Source organism: Vipera berus (assembly GCF_964194415.1).
Source record: "Vipera berus genome assembly, chromosome: 2".
In the NCBI taxonomy this organism is placed as follows: Eukaryota; Metazoa; Chordata; class Lepidosauria; order Squamata; family Viperidae; genus Vipera; species Vipera berus.
The window spans coordinates 104,589,766-104,615,554 of NC_138203.1; the positions used below are offsets into that span (position 1 = coordinate 104,589,766).

The following is a 25,789-nucleotide window of genomic DNA, read 5'->3' on the forward strand; positions in this document are numbered from 1 at the left end:
GCAATTCGCATAGAACACCCCTCTGTAGTTTGCTTATTTTCCAAGGCTAGGTAAATGGGAAACGTCACGCTACATTTTTGTAATGCTTATCACAAGCTGAGATTCGCTGGACCCTTGGTCTTAAAAAAATCTAGACAAAGATATCTCCCCAAGCTTTAAAAAAATGGGTTATTGAATGGGTTATTTCCATTGCTATTTTTGCTAGTTAATTTCATCTGAATCAGTACAGTAATTTCAACTGTTACATTAGTTGATTTAATCTATTTGTTGAACCATCCTTGATGTAGAAATACTAAAAGCCAACACATATAATTCTAAAGTATACCACATATGGGCTGAATTCTGGCTAGCCAGAGCATTTCTGAGCTCTGGCCATCCAGGGCCATAATCTTAATTATCACAAAATTCATACAAACCTGGGAGTTTCTCAGGAAATAGCAAAACACTCATAAATCCATGCTTCTCTAGTGGCTGAGCAAAAGACAAGTTCAATGGGATAAAACAATGAGAATTAAGAGGCTTGATCCAGATGAGATCAGAGAACAGAGCACCCACATACACAATAAAGAATAGCATCAATCTGATAAAAAAAGTCACTCCTCCTTTAAAAGTAGCACAAATGGAGAAGGGCAAAAAGGAAATTATGTGTACAAAGACATGGCCATGCAATCTTCAGGAAAATGTGAGCCTTAACAGCATATATTTTAATAATTTCTAGTAGGCTTTGAACATAGAGGATCCACCAATAACCATCTTACTATCATCCTTAATTGGTAGAGAACCGGACCACAAACACAAACACAGTTTCATTAACATTAAGAGGGCTTTTGGAATTTATTCTTTAAAAAAAGTAATGAAATTAAATACAAAAGTTCTAATGCAATATTAAGGTTGGAAAATTTAAAATACCCCCCCTTCCTCTGGGAAATGCAATATGAAAGATTCTTAAGAACAGCTGAAAATTACCCACACCGAACTAATGTGGCAATTTGAAAAGGTAAGAGCCAACAAATTTGTCTCCTTAACATTCAGTAACCAGTCCTCTTCAGTGAAGACAGAAAAATATCAAGGAAAACGCAAATGTTGCCAAATGCCTCAACATTTGTCATTTCTTGGTGTCTCTCTATTGGTTACTCTTAACACTGCATCTCTGGAAAAGTGCTTTATTTATCACCATAAGGAAAACTGTAGAATTCTCTCACCCAAGCTTCATTTTTCTGTAATGTCCTCTCTCTCTCTGCAAATAGCTTTAGAAGTGAGAATACTGATCCAAAAACTTCATGTAAGACATAGGCAAAAGGTAAAGTCTCTTCACACATAGGCAAGCTACCTTTATATTCGCCACCCGCTCAGCCTCTTCCAATGTATATACTTATTTTAATTTCCATCATTGTTGCAGCAATTTCCCCCAGGCTTTTTCTTAAAAATGGATGGTGGTCACAGATCCCCATTTCAATGGCCCCTTAGAGGACAATATTCTTAAGCCTCTCACCATCTGCACAGCGAAGGATAAATGACAAGTGGAAAAAGCAGCATGCTCACGGTTCTAACAGGAACCTGAGAGCAGGCAAGAACTGAGGATCTAGAATACGCTTTCTGTTCTTGACATGAAATGCGTGAGGGGTGCTAAGTATTAGCAGTGTTCTTGCTGCAGATACATAAAAAGTTATTGCCTGCCCACAGCCTTAGTTCTTCCACTGCCCTGTCAGGAAAAGAACTCTTCCTGTAGCCCTTCAAGCCGTTCATCTAGTTACAAGGAAGCTTCTGGAAAAAAAAATTCATCAATCTCTCTCATGAATGCGAGCATCTTCTGTCAAGCATACACAAGCTAGAACAATTAGCACATAACTAGTTACAGCCCTGAATCAAGGTCTGCCCACTCTCATCATCCTCTGAGCCTTGTGCTCAGAAAACAAGGGAGATAACTGTTGTAGCTCTTACAATGCTTGTAATGATCATGGACGTGTTATGTGGCCCAGAAAATTAATACCCTGAGGGAAAGGAAGTGTAGGATTTTACCAGACGTGCATGTACACTTAAAGTGTAGGGACACATGCACATAAAATTCATACCCATGCCCAACATAGAAACAGCACACACACACGCGCACACACACACACACACTCAAGTTCACCATAATCCCTGCAGCCAAAGCACAATCTTGAAATGTTTATGCACCATTTAGATTTCAATAGGACTTTGTGTGCCCTAGAGGGGGAAGGCAGGAGAGAGAAACATCTATCAGTCCTGCTCCATCCCAAATGTGTGGGATCATCAAGTCACTCATGAGTTTGCCCTCACACAATGCTACTTTTGGCAGACAGGTAAGCAGTGCAAATTGCACAGAAAGCAGTCTGCCCTGGACAAGCTCCATCATTACTGAGGGAAGAACAAGCAACCCTCATATTCTTGCCTTGGGTATCCATCTACTGCCAACAAGGGGCAGAATTTTCGTTCGTCTAAAAAGGCACCTGAACTGATTTGTTTTTATGCACCAATATTTCAGAAAAAGTTCTTCCACTCTTTTTGCAGGCCTATTAGCGACATTTTTTTCCACTTAAATCCCAATTAGCTTTTGGGAACCTCTTTTTGTGCCTCTGTGGCCCAAGGAATAACCAGAATATTGAAATGAAGGAACAAGAAATTACAAGATTAAAGCAAGGGGGAAATACTTTGAAGATGAAGGCAGCAACCGAGTATGAAGGATAAAAATCAAGGACTGAAAATAAAAGTGTGCCAGGATAATGTGGTTTTTATAAACACGGATAGAAACAGTTACAGCAAGGACAGAGGCAGGCTGGATGGGGTTGAAGTGTGAATAGATATATCTATCCACTATTTGTATATAGATTTATATATATATATATATATATATTTATATTTATATATAAATTCAAGTGGGGAGAGGACTTGAGTCTGTTGCTAGGAAAATTTTCCCTTCCAATTGGTCTCTCTGTGCAGTGCAGGAATGATTGTTTCCACCATTTCTTCATCTCCACTGTTTACCCCTGGAAGATTCCTCCGATTCTTGCTCTCCAAGCATCACCACACTACAGCCATCTTATATCCAGCCTGGCTTGGCAGTAAGGAGAGTGAAAGAGGCATCTGGACCGCACGCAGAGAGAAGTAACCCAACAGTTCCCTTCCCCAGGGGCTTCCCCCAAAGACCTCCTTTGAGCCTTGGGTTCCAGACTGCACTTATTGCAGAAAGGGGGGAGTAAAGACAGAAAAACAACCCTCAGCCTCTTGAGGGAGGGGGGGAGGTTCATTTTGGCACTCTTACCACTAGGCATTTTTTTTTTGGTTTAGACTTGATGCCTGCAGCAGGCTTAACATTATGGTGGAGGTTAAACCACATAGGTTTATAAGTTGCAGTACCCACCTTCCCATCCCCAATTCTTCCTGAAGAAGAATTGAGTCACTCCCCCACTCCACAGCCCCCTAGTGTAATGGATTATGCAGACTCAGCTGTCAGTCACTGGCAACGTCCCATTACCTTCAAGGCTTTGTAAGCCGAACAACATTTGATGCCTAGAACAGGAGCAACCATTCTTCCTTCCTCCAGCTGACAGGAAAGGGAGGGTGAGGGAACGACATAACGAGTGAACGTTCTCCAGTCTACACCCCAAGAGAATCTTTGGAAGACTCCCAGTCACCCTCATTCACCTGCAATCAGTCATTACTGAAGCTCTTTTCATCCACTGGCATCCCCTCATTTCTCATCTCTGCTGGATACCTTATCAAGTAAGAGAGAGAGAGAGAGAGAGAGAGAGAAAGTGGGGTTCCCTTAATGAACAAGAGAGGCCTGTTGTAAGGGAGGAGCCCTCTTCTTGCACAGAGAGAGTTCTGTCCCGTTTACAAGGGGAAGGTTGTGCCTCTGGAGGCACTAATGGTAAAGCCAAGGAGTGGCCACTAAATAGATAGAATCCCCATTTCCCTCCCCCTAAGGGAAGCTGTCACAAGCTGCTGCATGAGGAGAGGCCATCACAAAAGAACTGCCCTTGGGCACAGATGACGCGGGAGGAGTTTTCCACTCCCCTCTTCAGACACGGTCTCTAAGAACTGGAAAGGTGCTCCACTTGGATGGTGCTGGTGCTAACCGTGAGACAGATGTCTTTGTGGTGCTCCGAAGATTTATAAGGGGTAAGGTCAAAAGAACACTGTGGGGGAGGATTGGACGGGTTTTCTCCAGATGGACCCCCTGCTGCTCCACTGCCCTGTGCTTGGAAGTGCTGCTGCTGTTGCGATGCCTGTGACTGAGCCTGGACTTGGGCTTGGACCACAGCCACCTGCTGCTGGGGGTCAGGGATGTTATGTTTCCGCATGTGTTTCATCAAATATGTTTCCTGAAGTGGAAAAGAGGCACAAAATAAAATCAGAACCACGGATACAAGCGGAGAGAGACCAACTCTTCCGTTTCACTAAGAGGATGGTGCACCCCCGTGGGGCACAGCAGAAATCTGTCTCCCCAGCTCTCCTCCGAGGGCAGCGGCCAAATGGTTCTCCCGTTGTCTCCCTCTTTCAACTGAGTTGTGCTTACCGAGGTATAGGCCCGATTGCACATGGAGCAGTTGTAAATCTTGGCGTGCTTCACTGTGTGAGTGGCTAGATGAACCTCCAACGAGGTGGCATCTGTGTATGCTCGGTGGCAATTGTGGCACTTGAAGGGTTTGTCTTTGTTGTGCTGCCTTCTGTGGGACTAGAGTGGTATGGAGTGAGAAAAAGGGCAATGAGTTGAAACCTTGTACTGTCTTATCCCCTCTGGAGGTCTATTAATGTTACTCAAGGAACCGTCTCATCCCTATGGGACAGGCCAGTCCCAACCTGTTGGCCGATGAGGCATGCTGCGGATCCCCTCAGTCAAGGAATTCTGGCTGGCAGGATGCGGGAGAAGAGCCTTCTCGGCTGCAGCCCTGGTCCTTTGGAACATCTCTGCCCCCTGAGGTGAGTTTACCTCTCACCCTCCTGACCTTCCACAAAGAGCCTGAAGACCTGGCTGTGCCAGTTAGCTTGGGGCTCCGATGGGGGAGAACCACACTGGATGTGGTTGATTGGCTAACAGCCGCTCCCGCCTCCCTCCCCTGTACATTCGGTTCTTTTCCTCCCCATCTTTCAGTTTTAGTTACAGTTTGTATTTTTGTTATGATTTTACGTATTTGTGTGTGTGTGTGTGTATATATATATATATATATATATATATATATATATATATATATATATATATATATATATATATATATATATGTAAATTTTAAATTTTAAAATTTACACAAATATGAGCTGTCACCGGTGTGACTACTGCCTGTCGATGGCCTTCAGGTTAGGCTGACACAGGAAATAAAGATTTGTCCCATGTTTGGGGCCTAGCAAGGTAATCTAAAAATAGTTAACAAGCATTTGACATATATATATATATATATATATATATATATATATATATATATATATATATATATATATATGGTTTTACTTTGATGTTGTAAGCCGTCCAGAGTCACCTTGCAGTGAGATGGGCAGCAAACAAGTTTAATAAACAAAATAATAATAAATAATGCCATTTCTTAAATAAAATCATGCATGTGTATGTCTACATAGGCATGGGTGCTATCTATGTACCGGTATTTTATAAGCTGGCAATTTACATAATATTTATGCAATCACATCCCCTGTCATTTGTTTTGGTTTTATTTTGCCCAAACTTTGTCCGAAATTTGCAGGTTACACCCAATTTACCTTCCCAAAGAACTAAATTATACATCATGCTATTTCAAATGTCATGTACATAGACTTCAACCTAATACCAAAACAAAGGCAAAGCCACAGCTGCGAGTTTATTGTTGCTAAGCAAACAAACAATCAAATAAATGTGTTAGTATTATTAAAATCTATTAAAGCTGAGCAGTACAGCTGTGGCTGCCGCACATGCTTCCTCTTGGCAACAAATCAGGGAACTGAAGGTAGCAAGCAAGGCCTAAAACAGCATATTTAAATTAAGATCTGTACTGGTTGTAGGAATGACATCCTTTGGTAATTTTTGAACAAGGCCCTTAGCAACGTTGGATTCTTTATCTGTGACATTTGATAAAGTAGTTCCTTTGAGACTCCTCTTAACCCAATAAAAACAGATTCTTAGGATCACACTTATTTTTCTTCAAAACTATTTAGGTTTGTCATAGTTCACAATCAGGCTACTGGTCACATAATGTTAGATTTTCTTAACAGTAAGTGTTGATATAAATTGTAGGATTACAAAAGTTAAAAACAAAATAAAATGACACATTGCAACAAAACAAACAAACCCTTTCCTCCCTATGTATAAATGTCAACTTTATTTTGCTTACTTTGATTCAAAGTTACCCACTGATTAGGATCGTATTTAAACAGTCTACAATGGACGGCGAGCAATTGGTATACCATTACTAATAACAACTATGGATTGGATGGTGATTACTAGTAATTCATCATTGATTCCAATGAAATAAAAAGGAATTAAGTGCAACATCCTTAAAATGTGTTTCCCAGTTTATGAATAATTGCACAGATGGTCAGCCTGGATTAAAAACAGAATGCGGGCAGAGAAAGGATGGAGGACTCCCCGATGCTTTCCAACCACAATCCCAAGTTGCTGGATATTTGGATCAATTCCTTTAGAGACTAACCTAGAGGAAGCTTAAAGCCTTACCTGCAAATTTGAAAGTTGTGTGAAAGCTTTTTCACAGCCAGGGTGAGCACATTTGTAGGGTCGATCTCCAGTATGAATCCTATCACAAAAAGGATAGAGAGAAAAGATTAGCAGGAGAAAAGACAGTACGGAAACCCACTCCCAGATGTTCTGAAGATGCCCTCCAGCTGAGCTAGGCAAGCGAGAGATGTACCGCCCTTCACCAACTTATTTCCTGCTTTCTTTGATCAAGCCACATGCCACCTCCAGCTTACTCTAACTAAGCTCAGAAAGAAAGCCCGCAAGAGCATGCAGCAACAAAAGGAGAGGGACAAGCAGCTCACAGGCAAGAGGCAAACTTTCAGTTACTTCAGCCACCTGTGGCAGTACCAGGGCAAAGGACTGGAGAACAGGATCTCAGTCCAAACTGAAGTGGCTTCTCTTAATTCTGCCCTCCACCATGCCAAAGGATGTGCTTGCTCACGCACATTTGCAATGCCTGCCAAAATAACTAAGGAAATCATATATTTACCCTCTAAAGTATCAAGGAACATTGTCATACATTCCACATGTACAGTGCCACTCCTTTATTCCCTGTAGCTTCATGCCCTTCTAGTGCCTGCCTGCCTCAGTCTCTCTCTCTCTCTCTCTCTCTCTCTCTCTCTCTCTCTCTCTGAGACCCGTTAGAGGGGAAGTGAAAGAGGGTTTCCCTGGGCCAATACATCCTACCCTGGCATGGTCAGTGTCTCCTCTGCAGCCCCCACTCCTTCCTCTCTGGCGGGCCACATCTTTCCAATTGACAGGGCTGGCTTCATCCCCGCCCCCCCTTGCATGCTTGACGTGTGTGCTCCGAAACAGTGCATGCTGACGGCACGGGGGGCCAGGCTGGGCCCCCAGCCTCCTTGGCCCTTACCGTGTGTGCTGCTGTAGGTGGGAGAGCTGGCGGAACGCCTTCTGGCAGTAACGGCACGTGTAGGGTTTGACCCCCGAATGGATGCGGAGGTGCTGGGCCAGGTAGGACGTGTTGGCGAAGCTCTTGGAGCAGTGAGGGCACTTGTGTGGCTTGACAACCGCCGTGTGGAGCTTGGAGTGGATCCTGCCGAAGAGGAGGAGCAGGGGCAGCAGTTGGACATGACCGCCAGCAGGCTAGCAATGACAACATGAGGAATGGTACCATGCTGTCTCACTACAGTGGAGGAAAACCAAGTGGGATACTTGCCCTGAACTCCACAAAAGGGAGTGCAAGGCCAGGAGGCCAGAGAGAGGAGTTGGGAGTGGTGGGAGTGTGTGTATGAGAAATCCCAGGCTGGGGAAGCAAGGTGAAGAAGCTGCTCAGCAAGTGTTTTTTGTGATGTGAAGTGGGGAGGCTGTCAGTCCTGCACCTACAGATTTCAGTCTCCCAGACATGGTAAGAACTCCTGTCTCTGACGACCCAATAAGCCTCTCCATTTTCTCACAGACTGCTCTTTGGCAAAGGACCGGACAGCACACATTAAGAGGCCCCTCTGCTCTCTGCACAAAATAAGCATGGACCAACTGGCAGGAAATGGCCGAGATGCTCTGAGCAGTCTCCCTATGGGCACTTGCCTCATGCTAGGATGTTGACAGCATGCATCATGGATGCCTCCCCAGTCTCACTGGACCTTACCGTGTGTGCTGTTGTAGATGTGAGAGTTGGCGGAAGGCTTTCTGGCAGTAGCTGCAGGTGTAGGGCTTAGCTCCTGAATGGATGCGTATATGTTGGGCCAGGTAGGAGCTGTTCGCAAAACTCTTGGAGCAGTGAGGGCACTTGTGCGGCTTTGCCTCGGTGTGCGACTTGGAGTGGATCTGCATTTCTGACTTGGAGTAAAATGTCAGGGAACACATCCGGCACCTGAGACCAGGTTGAGGGGGAAAGAGACAGAGTCACTCACGGGCAGCCCAATAGCTAGATCCCTAGGATCATCCACAACTGATCAGAACGGTTCTATCGCTTGAAAGAAGGCTGCCCTCATCCGGTCCTGACCAATTCTGTTAAGAGGTAAAGGAATAAAACTTGATTCGGATTCGGCTTTTTCAGGAAGGTCTTCCTTAGTTTAGACTGCCTGGGAATATTAAAAGTACTACGGTAGCTCAGCACATCTGGAGACTATCAGTCTGGGAGTAGTTGATCTTCCTTTAAACTAAAGAAACTAGAACAAGTACCAGGAAAGACATAGCCAGTTAAAAGTGTTTTTGTGCTAATTTTTTAATCACCATGGAGTTTGAAACTTAAAAGATTCTTTCTCAACTTGTTGTTGAGAAGGATGTTTTGTACTACAATTTGTTAATCCCGAGCCAGCACACTAACATTTCAAAATGCTCCTATCCGCTTCTAAACAGTGCAGACATTTCAGATTGTAAATATTTGTTTTAGAGATTTTTAATACCAATAAAGCCATAACATCATTTCAAGACGTACATATTGCAACTCATAGATTACATTTCAATTATACAATGGAGGACATAAATATTTTATTTTTTAATGCTTTAGGGTCTGATGGGTGGCATATTATGTTGGTAACTTTCAAGTTTATAAATATTCTCCTCGGGCTTATAGAAAAGGAGAGAAGCTATACTTCAGTAAAACGTCCCTATCGCAGTTAGAAGAAGAAAACCAAGATAGCAGGAGTCATGATAATTTTTTTTATATAAAAATTGTGGTATTTCCTAAGTAATTACCAGTAGAAACAAAGTGTTTAAAAACAGAAAACTAGAGTTTAATAGTTTTCCTCTCGTGCAGGGAATCATGACTCATGCAAGAGTAACATTTTATCTTAAGAGTCCCCGGTCCTTGATGTAGACTAATGAATGAAAATCCTTCTCATTCAGTTTCTGGCTGAGACCCATTCATCAGACAGAACTGACAGAAGCCAATACAAATATGGTTGACAACACTGAAGGCCACCCCTCAGGGATACCTGGATGCGGTGCTTGAAGTGCAATCAACTATCCATTGAAAAATAAAATAAATACTAGTTATACAGTATGTCTGAACTGTGGAATGAATAAAATAGCCAATCTTAGAAAATCGATGAGTCCAGGCTTTTAAAAATGTAAAGTAAGAATGAAGTTAATCCATCAGAAATGCGTATTATATACAATATATACTTTTTAAGATTCTCTCTCTACATATATGCACCTATGCGCCGTTGCCCCAGTCCTAGGCTTTCAGCTGGGTTTTATAAAACGTGTGTGTGTGTGTATGTGTACACACACACACACACACACACACACACACACACTATAGTGGAATTAACAAACAATGTAAAAAATGTTGGGCATCAGATATTTTTTGTTCTGGCACTATAAAAAAATTGAGGGTTTCTTAACTTATGTGCTTTGGTTTTGTCAAGCCATAACTTCAAATAAAACTATTTATTAATACAAATTTGGAAAGATATGTAATAAAGGCATAAATGAGATGGAAAATCATACTCTTAAAATATGGAATTTTTCATTGGATGAAGAGCTGGAATCCACTGAGCCTGTGATTCAGCAAAGAGAATAATCATACATAAATAGAAACATACATTCTTGTGATATGAAGGAATAAATTTGGGAAATGAATCTGTTATCTAATTTGAAAAAATCTTCATATTCTAAAAATAAGAAGATGAAGAAATATGTTTCTAGATTTAGATTTAATGGTAAGTTTAAGGACTTACCATTGACATGACAGCAGTGTTCCAATATCTAAGGGGCTACCACAAAGAAGAGGGGGTCAACCTATTCTCCAAAGCGCCTGAAGGCAGGACAAGAAGCAATGGATGGAAACTAGTCAAGGAGAGAAGCAACCTAGAACTAAGGAGAAACTTCCTGACAGTTAGAACAATTAACCAGTGGAACAACCTGCCTTCAGAAATGGTGATTGCTCCAACACTGGAAGTTTTTAAGAGGAGACTGGATAACCATTTGTCTGGAACAGTATAGGGTCTCTTGCTTGAGCAGAGTGTTGGACTAGAACAGGGGTCGGCAACCGGAAAAAGGAAAAGAGCCACTCAGAACCGGTTCCGTCACAAACACAAAAAAGTGGGAGCCGCAAAATGTGCAAAACAAGGCAAAACGTGCACCAGCCCTGCCCCCATCCACCTCCAGTATGGATGGCTCTGCCAAAAGAAAAGCAGCCGAAGCAAGCCTCCAATTGAGAGAATGGGGCGGCGGAGGCTTGCAAAACGGCGGATCCAGCCTCTGCCGGCAGACACGCTTGCAGAATGGCTCTGCGCGCTTCCCCCCGTTCCCTCTCGTTGCCGGGGCTGTGCGCGCTTCCCCCCCTTCCCTCTCGTCGCCGGGGCTGTGCACGCTTCCCCCCCCTTCCCTCTCGTCGCCGGGGCTTGCAAAACGGCGGATCGAGCCTCTGCCGGCAGCAGAGGCTTGCAAAACGGAAGACTGAGCCTCTGCCAGCGGCGGAGGCTTCCAAAACAGCGGATCCAGCCTCTGCCGGCGGCTTGCAAAACGGCGGATCGAGCCTCTGCCGGCAGACACGCTTGCAGAATGGCAGATTGAGCCTCTGCTGGCGGCAGAGGCTTGCAGAGCGCGGATCCAGCCTCCGCCGCCGGCAGAGGCTCGATCCGCCGTTCTGCAAGCCTCCGCCGCCGGCAGAGGCTCGATCCGCCGTTCTGCAAGCCTCTGCTGCCGGCAGAGGCTGGATCCGCCGTTTTGCAAGCCTCCGCCGCCCCATTCTCTCAATGGGAGGCTTGCTTCGGCTGCTTTTCTTTTGGCAGAGCCATCCATACTGGAGGTGGATGGGGGCAGGGCTGGTGCACGTTTTGCCTCTCTCGCCCGGTGGAGAAAAGGGGGCAGCGGGAGCCTCTGGGTGCCCAAGCCACGTCGGAGGGTCTCCAACCTGTGTGTGTGTGTGTGTGGCGGGGGGAAAAAATCAAATTGGATCTTTTTATTGATGTATCGTACTTTTATTCGGTATTAGGTTTTTATGGATCAATTATGAACACCCGGGGTCCCTCTGCGACTTACGGGCGGAATATCTAACTTCAGAGCCCACTTCCCAGAGCTGAATACAGGGTATTAACCGGCGGCGGAGGCTTCCAGAACGGCGGATCCAGCCTCCGACAGAGTGGGAGGGGAAGGGGAGGGAGGGGGAGTTTGGGGGGAGGGGGAGGGGGAGCTCCACGGTGCAAAAATAAAGCCCTGCCGCTCTTCGCGTTGCTTGCCCGACTGGCTGTCACGGGACCGCACGGATCGCCTCGCTCCCACCGGCAGCTGATTCCTTCGAGTTTGGTCTCGAGCGATTTTGCATTTTCTCCAGTGCTGAAAGCCACTCGGGGAACTTGAGTTACCGGCTCCCCGATCGCTCCACCCTCATCTTCTCTTCGTTCCCGCTTCCCCTTTCGAAGGTTCCTCTCGCCGTCCGTGACTAAAGTCCCACTCCCACCCCCCGCGGCAGGTTGGATCCCCCCCAACTATCTTGAGTACCTACAGCCCCGTGCTACCCTCCCCCGGGCCACCGCAGCCGGAGAGGACGGCTCTGAAGTTAGATATTCCGCCCGTAAGTCGCAGAGGGACCCCGGGTGTTCATAATTGATCCATAAAAACCTAATACCGAATAAAAGTACGATACATCAATAAAAAGATCCAATTTGATTTCCCCCCCCCCCCCGCCACACACACACACAGGTTGGAGACCCTCCGACGTGGCTTGGGCACCCAGAGGCTCCTGCTGCCCCCTTTTCTCCACCGGGCGAGAGAGGCAAAACGTGCACCAGCCCTGCCCCCATCCACCTCCAGTATGGATGGCTCTGCCAAAAGAAAAGCAGCCGAAGCAAGCCTCCCATTGAGAGAATGGGGCGGCGGAGGCTTGCAAAACGGTGGATCCAGCCTCTGCCGGCGGTGGAGGCTTGCAGAACGGCGGATCGAGCCTCTGCCGGCGGCAGAGGCTTGCAGAACGGAGGATCGAGCCTCTGCGGCTTGCAGAACGGCGGATCGAGCCTCTGCCAGCGGCAAAGGCTGGATCCGCGCTCTGCAAGCCTCTGCCGCCAGCAGAGGCTCAATCCGCCATTCTGCAAGCGTGTCTGCCGGCAGAGGCTCGATCCGCCGTTTTGCAAGCCGCAGGCAGAGGCTGGATCCGCCGTTTTGGAAGCCCCGGCGAGGAGAGGGAAGGGGGGGAAGCGCGCACAGCCCCGGCGAGGAGAGGGAAGGGGGGGAAGCGCGCACAGCCCCAGCGACGAGAGGGAAGGGGGGGAAGCGTGCACAGCCCCGGCGAGGAGAGGGAAGGGGGGGAAGCGCGCACAGCCCCGGCGAGGAGAGGGAAGGGGAAGCGCGCACAGCCCCGGCGAGGAGAGGGAAGGGGGGGAAGCGCGCACAGCCCCGGCGAGGAGAGGGAAGGGGGGGAAGCGCGCACAGCCCCGGCGAGGAGAGGGAAGGGGGGAAGCGCGCACAGCCCCGGCGAGGAGAGGGAAGGGGGGGAAGCGCGCACAGCCCCGGCGAGGAGAGGGAAGGGGGGGAAGCGCGCACAGCCCCGGCGAGGAGAGGGAAGGGGGGAAGCGCGCACAGCCCCGGCGAGGAGAGGGAAGGGGGGGAAGCGCGCACAGCCCCGGCGAGGAGAGGGAAGGGGGGGAAGCGCGCACAGCCCCGGCGAGGAGAGGGAAGGGGGGGAAGCGCGCACAGCCCCGGTGACGAGAGGGAAGGGGGGAAGCGCGCACAGCCCCGGCGAGGAGAGGGAAGGGGGGGAAGCGCGCACAGCCCCGGCGAGGAGAGGGAAGGGGGGGAAGCGCGCACAGCCCCGGCGAGGAGAGGGAAGGGGGGAAGCGCGCACAGCCCCGGCGAGGAGAGGGAAGGGGGGGAAGCGCGCACAGCCCCGGCGAGGAGAGGGAAGGGGGGGAAGCGCGCACAGCCCCGGCGAGGAGAGGGAAGGGGGGGAAGCGCGCACAGCCCCGGCGAGGAGAGGGAAGGGGGGGGCGGAAAGGAAGCAGATCTACTCACGTTTTAGTTCTCCCGTCTCTTCCTCCACTCTGCCAAGTGCAGTAAAAAAACAAAGAGGTTTGTGGGTAGCCCACAAACGGTTTGTGGACGGTCCCACAAACCAACCAATCAATTTAAACTTTTCAAGTTTTTTTGTGAGAAGTTTAAATTGATTGTTTTTTTAGTGCCACTTTTTTTTTTCACAGGGAGGAGGCCTGGGAGCTGCATGGGACGGCTCGAAGAGCCGCATGTGGCTCCGGAGCCGCGGGTTGCCGACCTGTGGACTAGAAGACCTCCAAGGTCCCTTCCAACTCTTGTTATTTTGTTATTCTGACTGAATTAATATCATATTGATACTAAGTTACTAGATCAGGGATGTCAAACTGCCGGCCCGTGGGACGGACACATTACATGGAAGCCACGCCCACCCCATTGCCGGCAATGGCAAAACAGTCCCGATACGTCACGAGTTTGACATGTCTGTATAGCCCAAATGGTAACATAAAAACTCATGAAAACCTTGCACAGGATCATAGAATTATAAAGCTATAAAGGGACTTTGAAGAGGGAGTCCTTCTACCATCCCAGACCAATGTCCAATCTTTGGTTGTCTCATCTTTTCTTGAAAACCTTCAGTGATGGAACTCGCACAACTCCATGAGGCAAGCTGTTCCACTGGTTAATTGTTCTGTGAGGAAATTTATGTTTCAGGTAGGATACCTCTTTAACAAACTTCTCTACCCGTTGCTTCTTGTTCTCAGGTCCTAATAAATATATAAAGTAATAAAAATATGTTCCTCATATTTTTAACCAAAATATCATGAAAAGTGTGCTACTCATGGATAAGTCAACTTTCAAAATTTTTGTTATGTTTTAGTTTTCATTATTAGCTTATCCAATAGTGCCACATTTTTCATGGTATTTTTGAAAATCTGAGGGCTGGCTTATCTGTCAATATTTATTTATTATATTTATTTATATATATAAATACTTTTAATGGATAATCATAGATAACCAGGCAATAGAATTTCATTTTTAATGTGTGCCAGTGTGCTCACAGTAAAAAAAATGACAATAAAGGTTATCTTATTTGCCAATTTGGGGGGTTTATTTTTGAATCTAAAACACATAGCTTATGTGCAAATATATATGGTAACAGTAGCAGAATATTATATACCCCAATATAATGCAACAACTTACAACTTTCTGATAAGCCTCACAGCTTCTGCAGCAGTGGAACTATCTTTCACAAATGCATTCTAAGCTTCTTTAGAGCAGGGCTTTTCAACCCTTTCACCCATTGTACCACTTTTAGGATACGGCAACATCCAAGTACCACCAGTCGCCTAGCTCCAGCCATCTCTCACTTAGGCTTGTGCGGTGCTGCCACTGGTTCAGCTCATTCCCCTCCCCCGCTACCACTTTTCTAGGATGGTCGCGTACCACCTGCCAGGTGCCAATGTACCACAGGTCGTACCCGTACCACTGGTTGAAAAGCCCTGCTTTAGAGCATATGTAAAATAAGAACAAACATATTCCCAATAAAGCAAATATTCTCAACAAAGAGGTATAATTGCACTCAATACCCTGATTTCTAAATTAAAGTTTGGTATAATAGAATCTCTCCACTAATCAGTTGTACTCTTGTTAATCTCATCTTGCTATGGTGCTCCAGAATCTAGAAAGAATATTCTGAACATAAAGCAATTAAAAGTCAATTAAAAAGACCAAATTGCAGGGAAATGTCTTGATTCGTCTACTAAAAATGGCCAGAGTAATGATAAATATAATCCCATGCATTCCATAAGCCAAGGAGGAAAAATCCTCTCTCACATGTCCAAGAAACAGGTGCCTGGAATCTAGGAGAGACTCCCATGTCAGGTTTAGAACACAGATTTATACTGAGATAAGTACAGTAGTTACCTGCTTAGAGCTTTAAAGATAGTAACTATTTGGAATTTAGCTGAAAACTCAATTGGCCACCAGAACATACTTTTCTACACAGGCAAATACACAGTACTCTGTATCCAGCGGGTGCTGACTTTTGCTCTGCCTGAAGCACTACATAAAACAGGGGTGTCAAACTCAATTTCATTGAGGGCCGCATCAGCATTGCGGTTGCCCTCAGGGGGCCGGGTGGGCATGGCCTACTGGGTGGGCGTGGCCAGCTCTACATCGTTCGCATCAAGGGTGCCTATGGGGGCCTGGGCAGGAGTGGGACAGATCTGAGGGTCTCTGGCATAAGGAGGGTCTCTGGGCCAGGGCCAAGGCAGTTTGGGCCATTCCCTCACTGTTTCCAGGATGGCTTCACAGGCCACATGAAACCACTTCGCGGGCCGGATCTGGCCCCCGGGCCTTGTGTTTGACATGTCTGACATAAAACATGCTGCAGTAATATAATCGTGATGTAACAAAGGTATGGGTAATCACTGGCAGATCTGATTGGATTAAGAACAGACATATCTGGCATACCTTTGATTATGAAAACATACTAGCCGCCATTTCCACTTCCTTAAAGATGGCAGGGAGTCTAGGGAACCCTCTCTGACTGAGAATCCATTCTTTCAGGAGTAAATTTTAGTTTAAATAGGCTAAATATCAGCCTAGACTTGAAGGCATCTCGTTCCCAAGTTATGGATAGCCTTCCATAACAGTTCTATATAAATTAATAAGCAGCAAAAGGGAATATAATAGTCTAACACTATAGACCAGGGGTGTCAAACTCACGTGACGTGACGTGTTGCGACGTATCGCAACTTTTTTTCCCATTGCCGGCAATGGGGTGGGTGCGGTTTCACCATGACGCATCCGGCCCGTGGGCTGGCAGTTTGACACCCCTGCTATAGACCAAGAAGGCAAAAGTCTTCTGAAGGCCAACTCAAAGCCTATTAGCATACACATCCATAAAAGACAAGGCTAAAAATATGGACACTTTTTCATTTTTTTTGGGGGGGGGGAGGAATATCAGGGAATTTTTAAAATGGAAGCCTAAACCTTGAGAGATAAAAAAATGAAATTCACTCTTTAAATACCCCAAACCCATCCCACAAATTACCTACACCAAGCCTCACTGTGGCTGATTTGTCTACATAAAACTGACTTTAGGTCTTATTTTCAAGACATTTTGTCCACATCTTTTCAGCTACATAAGCTAAAAGGAATCTAATATAACAGGGACCACTAATTTCAAATGATTTTACCAGGTCTAATATGAAAACAAGAGTCCAGATTTAACAAGCTGAGTAGTTAAACCTAATTTCTTAAAAAAAATTGAGCTATGGTATCAACACAAAGAAATTGATACTAATAGCGAAGAGGATCTATCTACGTAATGTATGGTTGGAACCAGAAATTGCCCCTTCATCTTCCCCATCTTGTACAGAAAACAGCAATATCCTAGAAAATATCCGAGGTGGCGAACAGGAGCTGCCAGCATTATAACTTAAGACACGTGGAGTTGTTTCCTGTAGGGACTATTTCAAGACTTTCAATGAATTCACAGTCAATGACTTAACCTCAATTGAGTCATTCTTTGGGTTCATTAATTATTACTCCTAAAAGTCTATAGGAATTTGGAATATTGAATGTTAGCTTTGGCAGCTACAGTCTTGCACATCATACTGCAATCTAAACAAGCCAAAACTGCTGAGCCTGTTGCCACTGGCTCCTTGTTGTATACTCCACTCTCTTTGGATCTGATGCGCCCTTCTGAATGGCACAGAAGTGCCAATGAAGGAAGCAAAAAGAACTCTACACCTGACAACTATATTGGTTATTTAAATTGCCAGTATATTATATAAATGCTGAGGTTCTGGGATATTTATGAACTCTATCAAACAGAAAATAAGATTTTTGCAATCAAAGTTTAGTACAAAAGGTATAGTTAAAGAAAAATGTGAAGGAATCTTCAAGGTTGGGTTTTTTTAAAAAAAAATTGGCGAAAACTTTACCTAATATGAAAAGATTTTGAAAAAGAAATATTTTATTTACACTTTAGAGAAAATTTATCCCTGTCCCCTACGGTTACCATAGCACTTGGGCAAAAATACTATTATTATATACATGAAAACTGACAAAACACTTGCATAGTTTTTAAAATACATAGCCTTATTGGGAACCTAATCATTCTATTCCTCTGTAGGGTTGTAACACTTCAGACCCTGACTATTTGTCCTTTTTGGGGTACTGGATGACCACTTTTTCTCATAAATGCTTTTCTTTGACCAAAAACAATTTTCTTGGGTTTCTGCTTTGCAGATTATGAGTCTTTCATGACACTTCTAAATCTGCTCTTCCACATAGGCTATAGTAACTTTCAAGACATTTTTCTCCTTTTTATCCACATTTTGGGATACCATTTAATTATATTCCTTAAATATTTTCCCAAAATTATATTAACATATAAATTTAAAATTTGAAAGAACAAAGCTATAACAAAACAAGGCCGAACCATATGAGTTAAAAAACATTCAAATTCCTCTCTTTTAAAACAGACTTTAGTTTAGTTTAGTTTTATTTGATTTCTATACCGCCCTTCTCCCTAGGGACTCAGGGCGGTTCACAGGGCATATATAAATAACAATACAAAAGTTAAAAGGAAATTAAACCAGTGCCCGATTAAAAACAACAATAATAAATACTAAAAATCAATTTAAAAACCCATATTCCCCCATCAGGCCAGACCAGCTAACTCAAACAAGTGGGTCTTCAACCCGCGACGGAAGGATCGGAGGTCTGATGCCATCCGGAGCTCAACCGGCAGTTGGTTCCATAATGCCGGAGCGCCCACAGAGAAGGCCCTCCCCCTGGGGGCCACCAGTCGACATTCCCTGACCGGAGGCACCCTGAGGAGGCCCTCTCTGTGGGCACGTACTGGGCGGAGGGAAGTTGATGCCGGCAGCAGGTGGTCCCCGAGGTAACCCGGACCCATGCCATGTAAGGACTTAAAGATCATGACTAGGACCTTGAACCTCACCCGGAAGACAACTGGTAACCAATGCAGCTCGCGGAGCAAAGGTGTAACATGGGAGTACCGGGAAACTCCCAGGACAACTCTCGCGGCCGCATTCTGTACCAGTTGGAGCCTCCGAGTGGTCTTCAAGGGAAGCCCCATGTAGAGAGCGTTACAGTAGTCAAGGCGAGAGGTCACGAGCGCATGAGTGACCGTACACAATGCATCCCGGTCCAGATAGGGCCGCAACTGGCGCACCAGGCGAACCTGGGCGAAAGCCCCCCTAATCACGGCCACTATGTGGTCTTCCAGAGTAAGCCGTGAATCTAGGAGGACTCCCAAGTTGCGCGCCCTATCCATGGGGGGTAAAAGCTCACCCCCCATAGAAAGAGATGGAACATTTTGAATGTCCCGGGATGCACAGCCACTCAGTCTTGTCAGGGTTGAGTTGAAGTCTGTTCCTCCCCATCCAGACCCGAACTGCCTCCAGGCAACGAGACATCACAGCGAGGGCATCACTGGGGTGGTTTGGGGTAGAAAAGAAAAGTTGGGTATCATCGGCGTATTGATGATACCCAACTCCAAAACCACGAATGATCTCACCCAGCGGTTTCATATAGATGTTGAACAGGAGAGGCGAGAGAACCGACCCCTGAGGAACTCCACAAACGAGAGACCTAGGGGCCGATCTCTGCCCCCCTGCCAACACCGACTGCGAGCGTCCCAGGAGATAGGAGGAGAACCACTGAAGAACTGTGCCTCCCACTCCCAATCCCCTGAGACGCCGCAGCAAGATACCATGGTTGATGGTATCGAAAGCCGCCGAGAGGTCTAATAGGACTAGGACAGAGGAATATCCCCTATCAAAATACATGAAGTAATATTCTCTGATGAACTAGTTTCATTTTTAAAATTTATAATGTATATTTCACATTTTTTAAAGCCTGGACTCATTGATTTTTCAAAATTGGATATTCCAATTCTTCCCCCCACAGATCAAATATATAGCAAATGCTAACTTTTATTTTACTTTTAATGTATTGTAAAACTGAATTATTAGTTTCAATTCAAGCACAGCATTTCTTAAGAGTACAATAGATGCAGGCATCTCAGATAGCTAAAGCATCTGGGTTATATATGGCTTATTTAATATATGTTTCAGTTGTATGTACAAGCAGTCCTCGACTTACGACCACAATTGGGACCGGAACCTCCGGTGCTAAGTGAGGCCTTGTTAAGCTAGTTGCGTGCAATTTTATGACCCGTTTTGCCATGGTTGTTAAGCGAATCGCTGCTGATGTTAAGTGAATTATGTGATCATTAAGCAAATCCTTGAGTTTGCTTGTCAGAAGTTGGCTGGGAGGTTGCAAAAGGTTATCATTTGACCACGGGACGCTGCAACCATAATAAATTCATGCTAGTGGCCAAAGGCCTGAATTTTGATCATACAACTGTAGAGGCACTGCAATGGTCCTAAGTCACTTTTTTCATTGGTATTGTAAGAGTTGTTAAATAAATAGTTGTTACGTCTGTACTGTATTGGTGAGCTATGTTGAAGACAAATTTTTAAAAAACTATCTCTAAAATTCTGTAAAACTACCATTAAAATCAGCTATGTAAATTCCCCTTTTAGACCAAATATTTCAATAGAACTTCATTCCTGCTATTTTCAGATTTGGCTTATACCACTTTGTCAACTTTTCATGTTATTCAGAATCAAACTGCTTACCTGTTATTAAGCAAATATAACTAGAAGCTTTCAACCTAAGAAAGATAGATCTTGGTTTAATATACCTAGATCTTAACATTTGGCATGATTTGAAAGGCATTCCATATTTGCTTTCTAAATGACCCCAGAGAAGAAAATAATCATAATATCTCTCATTCCCAAAAATACAGATATTAAGCCAAATGATATCGTTAAAACTGTGTAAGACTCCTGTAATTTCTTGATGGCCTCTCATCCAATTACTAGGCAAATCTATCTCTGCTTAGCTTTTTCAATATCAGTTGATATTCATTAGATGCTGCCATCTGACATGACATAAAATTCATATACCGTAAACGGTTATTTCCAGTATTCCACTATATGGTGAAAAAATATACATCAACTTATAAATGCGCAAATCAATAAATCAATTTTCCTTATGGTCACCAACACAAATTCTATGTACAAAGTGCATTTCTCATTAACAAGGATGCTACAAGTACTAATGTCGCTTTAAAGGCATTGTAAGAGAAACAGGGCAAGGCAAATTAATATATCTGGAAACACTCAGTATCACAAGTGCAAGATTCCCACACTGACAAATAAATAAGTGTCCTCCAAAAAGACATTAATTTCAGACACAGCCTATTGTGCTACATGCTAAAAACAGGGTTTTTGGTTTGTGGGACTATATTGTCTCTTCCCAAGCCCAGTCCGTTCGGCAATATCCACAGCACAAAGCTCAATCTTCAAATTGTATCTTGCGATATATTCTTCAGAAGAATATTATTGCACTCATACAAGCAATCCAACTCTGCTATTACATTAAAATACTTTATCAATCCCAAAACTAGACAACACAACCATCCAGTCTACTACAGTTTTGTCAGACAGAATTAGATACTATAATATGATCGTAGCCCTTGATAATTTTCACTAGCGCCTCAAGAGTTTAATGTATTCACTAGCAACACCAGAACCAGGCATCACTACTTTGTTCAGGTACTTCAGGTGGAAAAGAGGGGATAAATCACAAAATAAACTTTGACTGCTATACAAAGTTTACCACTGCCAGAAAAGAGTAAAACTGTAACTCACATAATGGAGCCATGAGGGACAGACTAAATTCTCATAGGTTGTTCTGGCATGCAGTTGCACATAACATTATATTAATTTAAAGATCATCTTACAAAATCAACTCCATTATAAAAGCCAGCCAGCGACAAAGTCATTGTCCAGTATAACCTGCTAGGTTCTTTTGCATACTTCCCTCTTACTTAAATCACAAGTAAACCAGAAGCGCAATGAACTAGGATGCCACACCATGGAAGAAGACAGTTCCCCTGTAATTCAAATGAAATACTACTTGTTCATATGCATTCTTGTGAAATCTGCCCAGAGCCTTTTGAGTTGGGTAGGCTATAAAAACTGTCAAATAAATAAAATGCAGGATTTCAAATCCCCACGATCTCACCTGTATGTCTTGCCATCTTTGTGCTGGTCTTCTTCATCTTCATTGGGTAGCACAAAAGGATCACTCATCTCCGGCAGGCCAGTTTCCTGCAGTCGTTTCTTTTTTCTTCCCCTGGGAGCTTTAGGGGTGATACTGCCAGCAGCACTCACTGCCCCACCCTCTGCCAGGATGCCCTTCTTAGAAAGGTCAGGTACTACTTGGAGAGCTGCCTGGGAACCGGGAGGAAGAGCTGAGACAATCATGGGTGCAGAAATGGGAAAGGTTTGCACAGAAGACGCTGTGGTCACCAGAGATCCAGAGGGAGAAGTTATCACCAGACCAGGTCCTATAGGAGAGAAGACAGAAGGATCGTTTCAAATCCTACAAGTCCTAATCCACCTTTCAGCGTATCAAACAAGGGAAACCATATTAATATAATTATGTATAATTGCTACTGGGCTAGGCCTGCAGGGCTCAAATTTAAATGTTCACGCACGAGCTTCATCCTAAAACCCTGGATCTACGTCTCTCAGTTGCTGCAAAAAAATTCAGAGGAGAAAAAAAAAGGTATGAATGCAAGCTTCAATCAAACCACACACCCAGGCAAGTGTGATTCTACTTCCTAGACTAGATCAGCTGTTATCTAGATGGAAAATTGAAGACACATATTTTATGATACAGCAATATTTAGGTCGCATTACACATTTAATCAGAATGCCCTTTTTCCAACGTCTAAGAAAAGCTTCAACTATATTCTTTTATCAAGGACAACCTAAAACAGTTAGCAACTAAACCATCTAAATTACCACACCTGTTGTCATGAGCCCGGTAGACTGCACTGGTACCACTGTGATGTTCTGTGTTACTGACGTCTGGCTGGCTGGGGTAAGCTGTTCTGGCTTGGTGTCAGAATCCATAGAAATGTTGGTGGGAAGAGCCACAGAAGTGGGTACAGTCAGTAAAGTAGGATAGTGAGGAGGAGCCAGACCACAGCTCTTTTCTGAGGGCAACAACTGCTCCTTCATCTTGTTAATGAACATACTGTTGTCAATCTAAAGATAAAAGTGGAAAAGTTTCAGAATAGTCACGGGCTGAGCTTCATAAAAAGCAATTTACATTTCAGATATTCCTTACCTGTCCCGAGACTGTGGGCACTGCTGGCCAGAAATACGGTGAGGAGTTGAAGTGAGATTCTTCCATTCTAGCTGGGAGACATAAAGATACAAGGCTGGTTGTCAAACTATGTAATATCTATATGGTACTGAGAACCATCTTGATTCCTCCACAACACCAGTTCTGGTTCTCAGACTTGGTTCATTGTAAACAAATTTACTAGCATGTTCTGATGTTTTAAACATTAAAATAGCTCTCAAATTTTCCAAATATCATCTAAAGGAAATCATGCTTCACATAGTTACAATTTTCATGAAAAGACACGGTATGAATATATAAATATTCCAATTTCTCAGTATCTTTCAAAAATATTGATAGGGCAGCAAGCAAAACATAGCAGCAAGATGTTTGGAATCACTAGAAATGACTGACTCTCCACTTTAACACAAAGAACTGGGAAAGGACCTTGCACCTCAGTGTTGTGAATCTACCAATGTACCAAATACTGGGAGTTTGCAAGAACTGATCTTGTTTAATTCTCTGGCATACAACGAGGGACACAAAGTATATGCTGAAAACTGCATTCCCAGGTAATTTTTCAATCCTTCAGAAAACATTTTACAAATTATGTAGGAGAGGTGGAATTGTCTTTCTAATTCTGTTAAGGAAGTTGCCCTACTGGATTTCATACTCAATCAGCCACACATAACCATATCCTAATTCTGGACAGCCTCTCCAGTTGTGGCAAAAGGTCCTGGTTCAAATTCTTGTATTTCTGCACTCACCTGCCAATAGATCACTATACATATCTTCTAAAATTATGATGAGTGATGTAATGTAGTCCCTATTCTTTCACTTTGCAAAATCTCAGACTGCTATATTTTTAATCCAACAAGTTAAAAGAAACTCTCAGTGCTACACAATTGTGAAATAATCTTTGATCTAAAAATTTGATAGCAGAAAAGCAAGATCTATGGCTTGAAAACTCCTGATCACATAGCTTTTACAAAGTTTACATAGCATGACACAGACATACCAAGAACATGCCACTTAAATTACTTATTCAAGTTTCAGTAGCCTCCAACTTCTGATAAGAGCTCACAATGGATTTAGTTTCTGTTGTACTGAAGGATAACTAAGGAGCAATTAAAAAACAAATATTCTTGGTTTCATTGAAATGCCCAAAATTTAATAAACATGTTTCAGGCTGAACTTTGAAACATTCAAGGCATGTATGTATGTTATCTAACACTTATATTAGCAGATCACAGCTAGTTAGCAACCCATTCCTACACTCTCAAACATCCCAAAGAAAAACCGTGCTGTTCTTTAAAGGACGTTTTCAGCCTAAAAATGCTAAAATGGTAGATGAAACATACCCAAAGCCTGCTATAATTATTCAAAAATGAACAATCCATGAATTCTACAATTGCAGTGCTAGACTATTTCTTTACTGGAAATCTGTATTCCATCTCCACCTTTCTCCCAATCTCATCTTGTGGACATGCACCTGTTTAGAGAAACTAGACTTCAAAGACGAATGTCAAACAAGATCATTTAAGTATCCCAAGCACAGGCCTAAATGTCTACCACATTGTGTGCATATAGGGGGGGGGGAATATAAAAAAAACCATCTACAGAAAATATAGCTGAGGAAAGTAAATCTATACCGTTCTGAAATACGTTATGTTAGATCAAGCCATGAGTTTACAAAGCCCGACCCCCAGCTCCAGGGAAGCCCACAAGCAAATTAGGGAGCCACCCATCCTCCCTTTTTCTTTGGCAACATTATTCAGAGGAATGCAGGCTTTGAACCTCCAGGGTCTCCATAAAAACTAAAACTGTCAACAGCCAATGATAGGCTTTATTTTGTCTGCACAGTACAGCATCACGATGCACGCTACGAAGAACAACTTTCCTCCAGTCGGTCCCCAGCCATGACCAATTTCCCTCCCGCCTTCGAGGCACCAGAAATCCAAGCCATCAGTGGGGAGCCAGAGGAAAAGCGGGGACCCCCTCGCCCACATCCGCACCCCCAGCTCCCTTCGCGCCCTTTCGCGGTCACTGACCCCGCCCGCGGCCCCTCGCTCTCCGACTCGCCCGGGCTGAAGCGGGGAACAGTGGTCGAGATAACGCGGAGTCCAGCGGCGCACGGGCCACCAGCTGCGATGGGGCAGCCCCGGAACCTCCGCCTCCGCCACCCGCCGCCGCTCCCCCGGAGAGCCAGGCGGACAGCAGGCAGCCCTTCTCTTCCGCTTCCGAGTGATTTAACCCCGGAAGTCCTCCTTGTCGAGGAAAGCCACTCATATTCTCCCGCCCGCTGCCCATTCATCTGCCCCTCCCGGCCCCCGAAGACAGCCCCCCAGCCTCCGGCCCAAGTGGCGGCAACGGCAACCTCCTCCTCACCGGAAAAGGGAGCAAAAAAAAAATCACTTCCGAGTTGAGGAGGTGGTGTTTGAGATAACACTTCCGGGGCATCGCAGCGGAGGGCTGTCAATCGCTTCGCGGCTTATCGGAAGCGATGTGGTTTCTGGCGGCATTTAAGGAGGAGCGTGTTTCTCCCCTTCCTGCATTGAATATTTTGGTCTAAATGTAAAATAGGATCAGCTTAGAGAGGCAAGCTCCGCCTGGCAAAGATCCGTAAATATGGTCGGATTCCTGTACCCTGTAGATCAGGGGTCTTCAAACTTGGCCCTTTTATGACTTGTGGACTTCAACTCCCAGAATTCCTCAGCCAGGCATGCTGGCTGAGGAATTCTGGGAGTTGAAGTCCACAAGTCATAAAAGGGTCAAGTTTGAAGACCCCTGCTGTAGATCTTGGAAAGAGACTTCAGAATGTCATACAGCTTCGTCAAGGCTGTAGGAGAGATAAGGCCGGCATAGACACTTGGAAAGAAAGGCTAAAAATCAACAAGTGTCGGCAGAGCTCCTTGCAATCCGAAGTCTCATTTAGAGAATAGCTGTTTA

At 44.6% G+C, this 25,789-nt stretch overlaps 2 protein-coding genes across 5 annotated transcripts in view; both read right to left on the minus strand.

Annotated features, from left to right (window-relative positions):
- The window catches only part of ING4 (inhibitor of growth family member 4), a 31,410-nt gene extending 27,717 nt beyond the window's left edge, over positions 1-3,693 (minus strand). Inside the window, exon 1 of the mRNA XM_081319420.1 lies at positions 3,667-3,693. The gene's annotated coding sequence lies outside the window, so the exon portion shown is untranslated. The remainder of the gene's footprint in view (positions 1-3,666) is intronic.
- On the minus strand, positions 607-25,218 carry ZNF384 (zinc finger protein 384). Of its 4 annotated transcripts, none has more exons than XM_081319400.1 (10): positions 24,892-25,218; positions 22,844-22,914; positions 22,521-22,761; positions 21,731-22,055; positions 8,310-8,534; positions 7,575-7,757; positions 6,683-6,761; positions 4,541-4,699; positions 4,101-4,346; positions 607-3,736 (listed from the first exon to the last, which is right to left on the minus strand). In XM_081319400.1, the coding sequence occupies exons 1-10, from the start codon at positions 25,148-25,150 to the stop codon at positions 3,713-3,715; spliced, it is 1,812 nt and encodes a 603-aa protein (XP_081175526.1). In that variant the 5' UTR covers positions 25,151-25,218; the 3' UTR covers positions 607-3,712. The 4 variants fall into 4 exon arrangements, with proteins under 4 accessions (XP_081175526.1, XP_081175528.1, XP_081175525.1 ...); XM_081319402.1 differs by lacking the exon at positions 607-3,736 and adding an exon at positions 23,859-23,957 and having other exon boundaries at positions 4,038-4,346; positions 24,892-25,021; XM_081319399.1 differs by lacking the exon at positions 607-3,736 and having other exon boundaries at positions 4,038-4,346.
- Positions 25,219-25,789: the final 571 nt, after the last annotated feature.

Excerpts from the sequence above, each read along its gene's own strand:
- ZNF384 (XM_081319399.1), bottom strand. The coding sequence starts at position 25,150 with ATGGGCAGCGGGCGGGAGAATATGAGTGGCTTTCCTCGACAAGGAGGA. Across the intron at positions 8,535-21,730 it reads AAAGATGGCAAGACATACAG|GTGCCGGATGTGTTCCCTGA; the intron begins GTGAGATCGTGG and ends ACCTGGTCTCAG. Across the intron at positions 4,700-6,682 it reads CACAACTTTCAAATTTGCAG|TCCCACAGAAGGCAGCACAA; the intron begins GTAAGGCTTTAA and ends ATACCACTCTAG.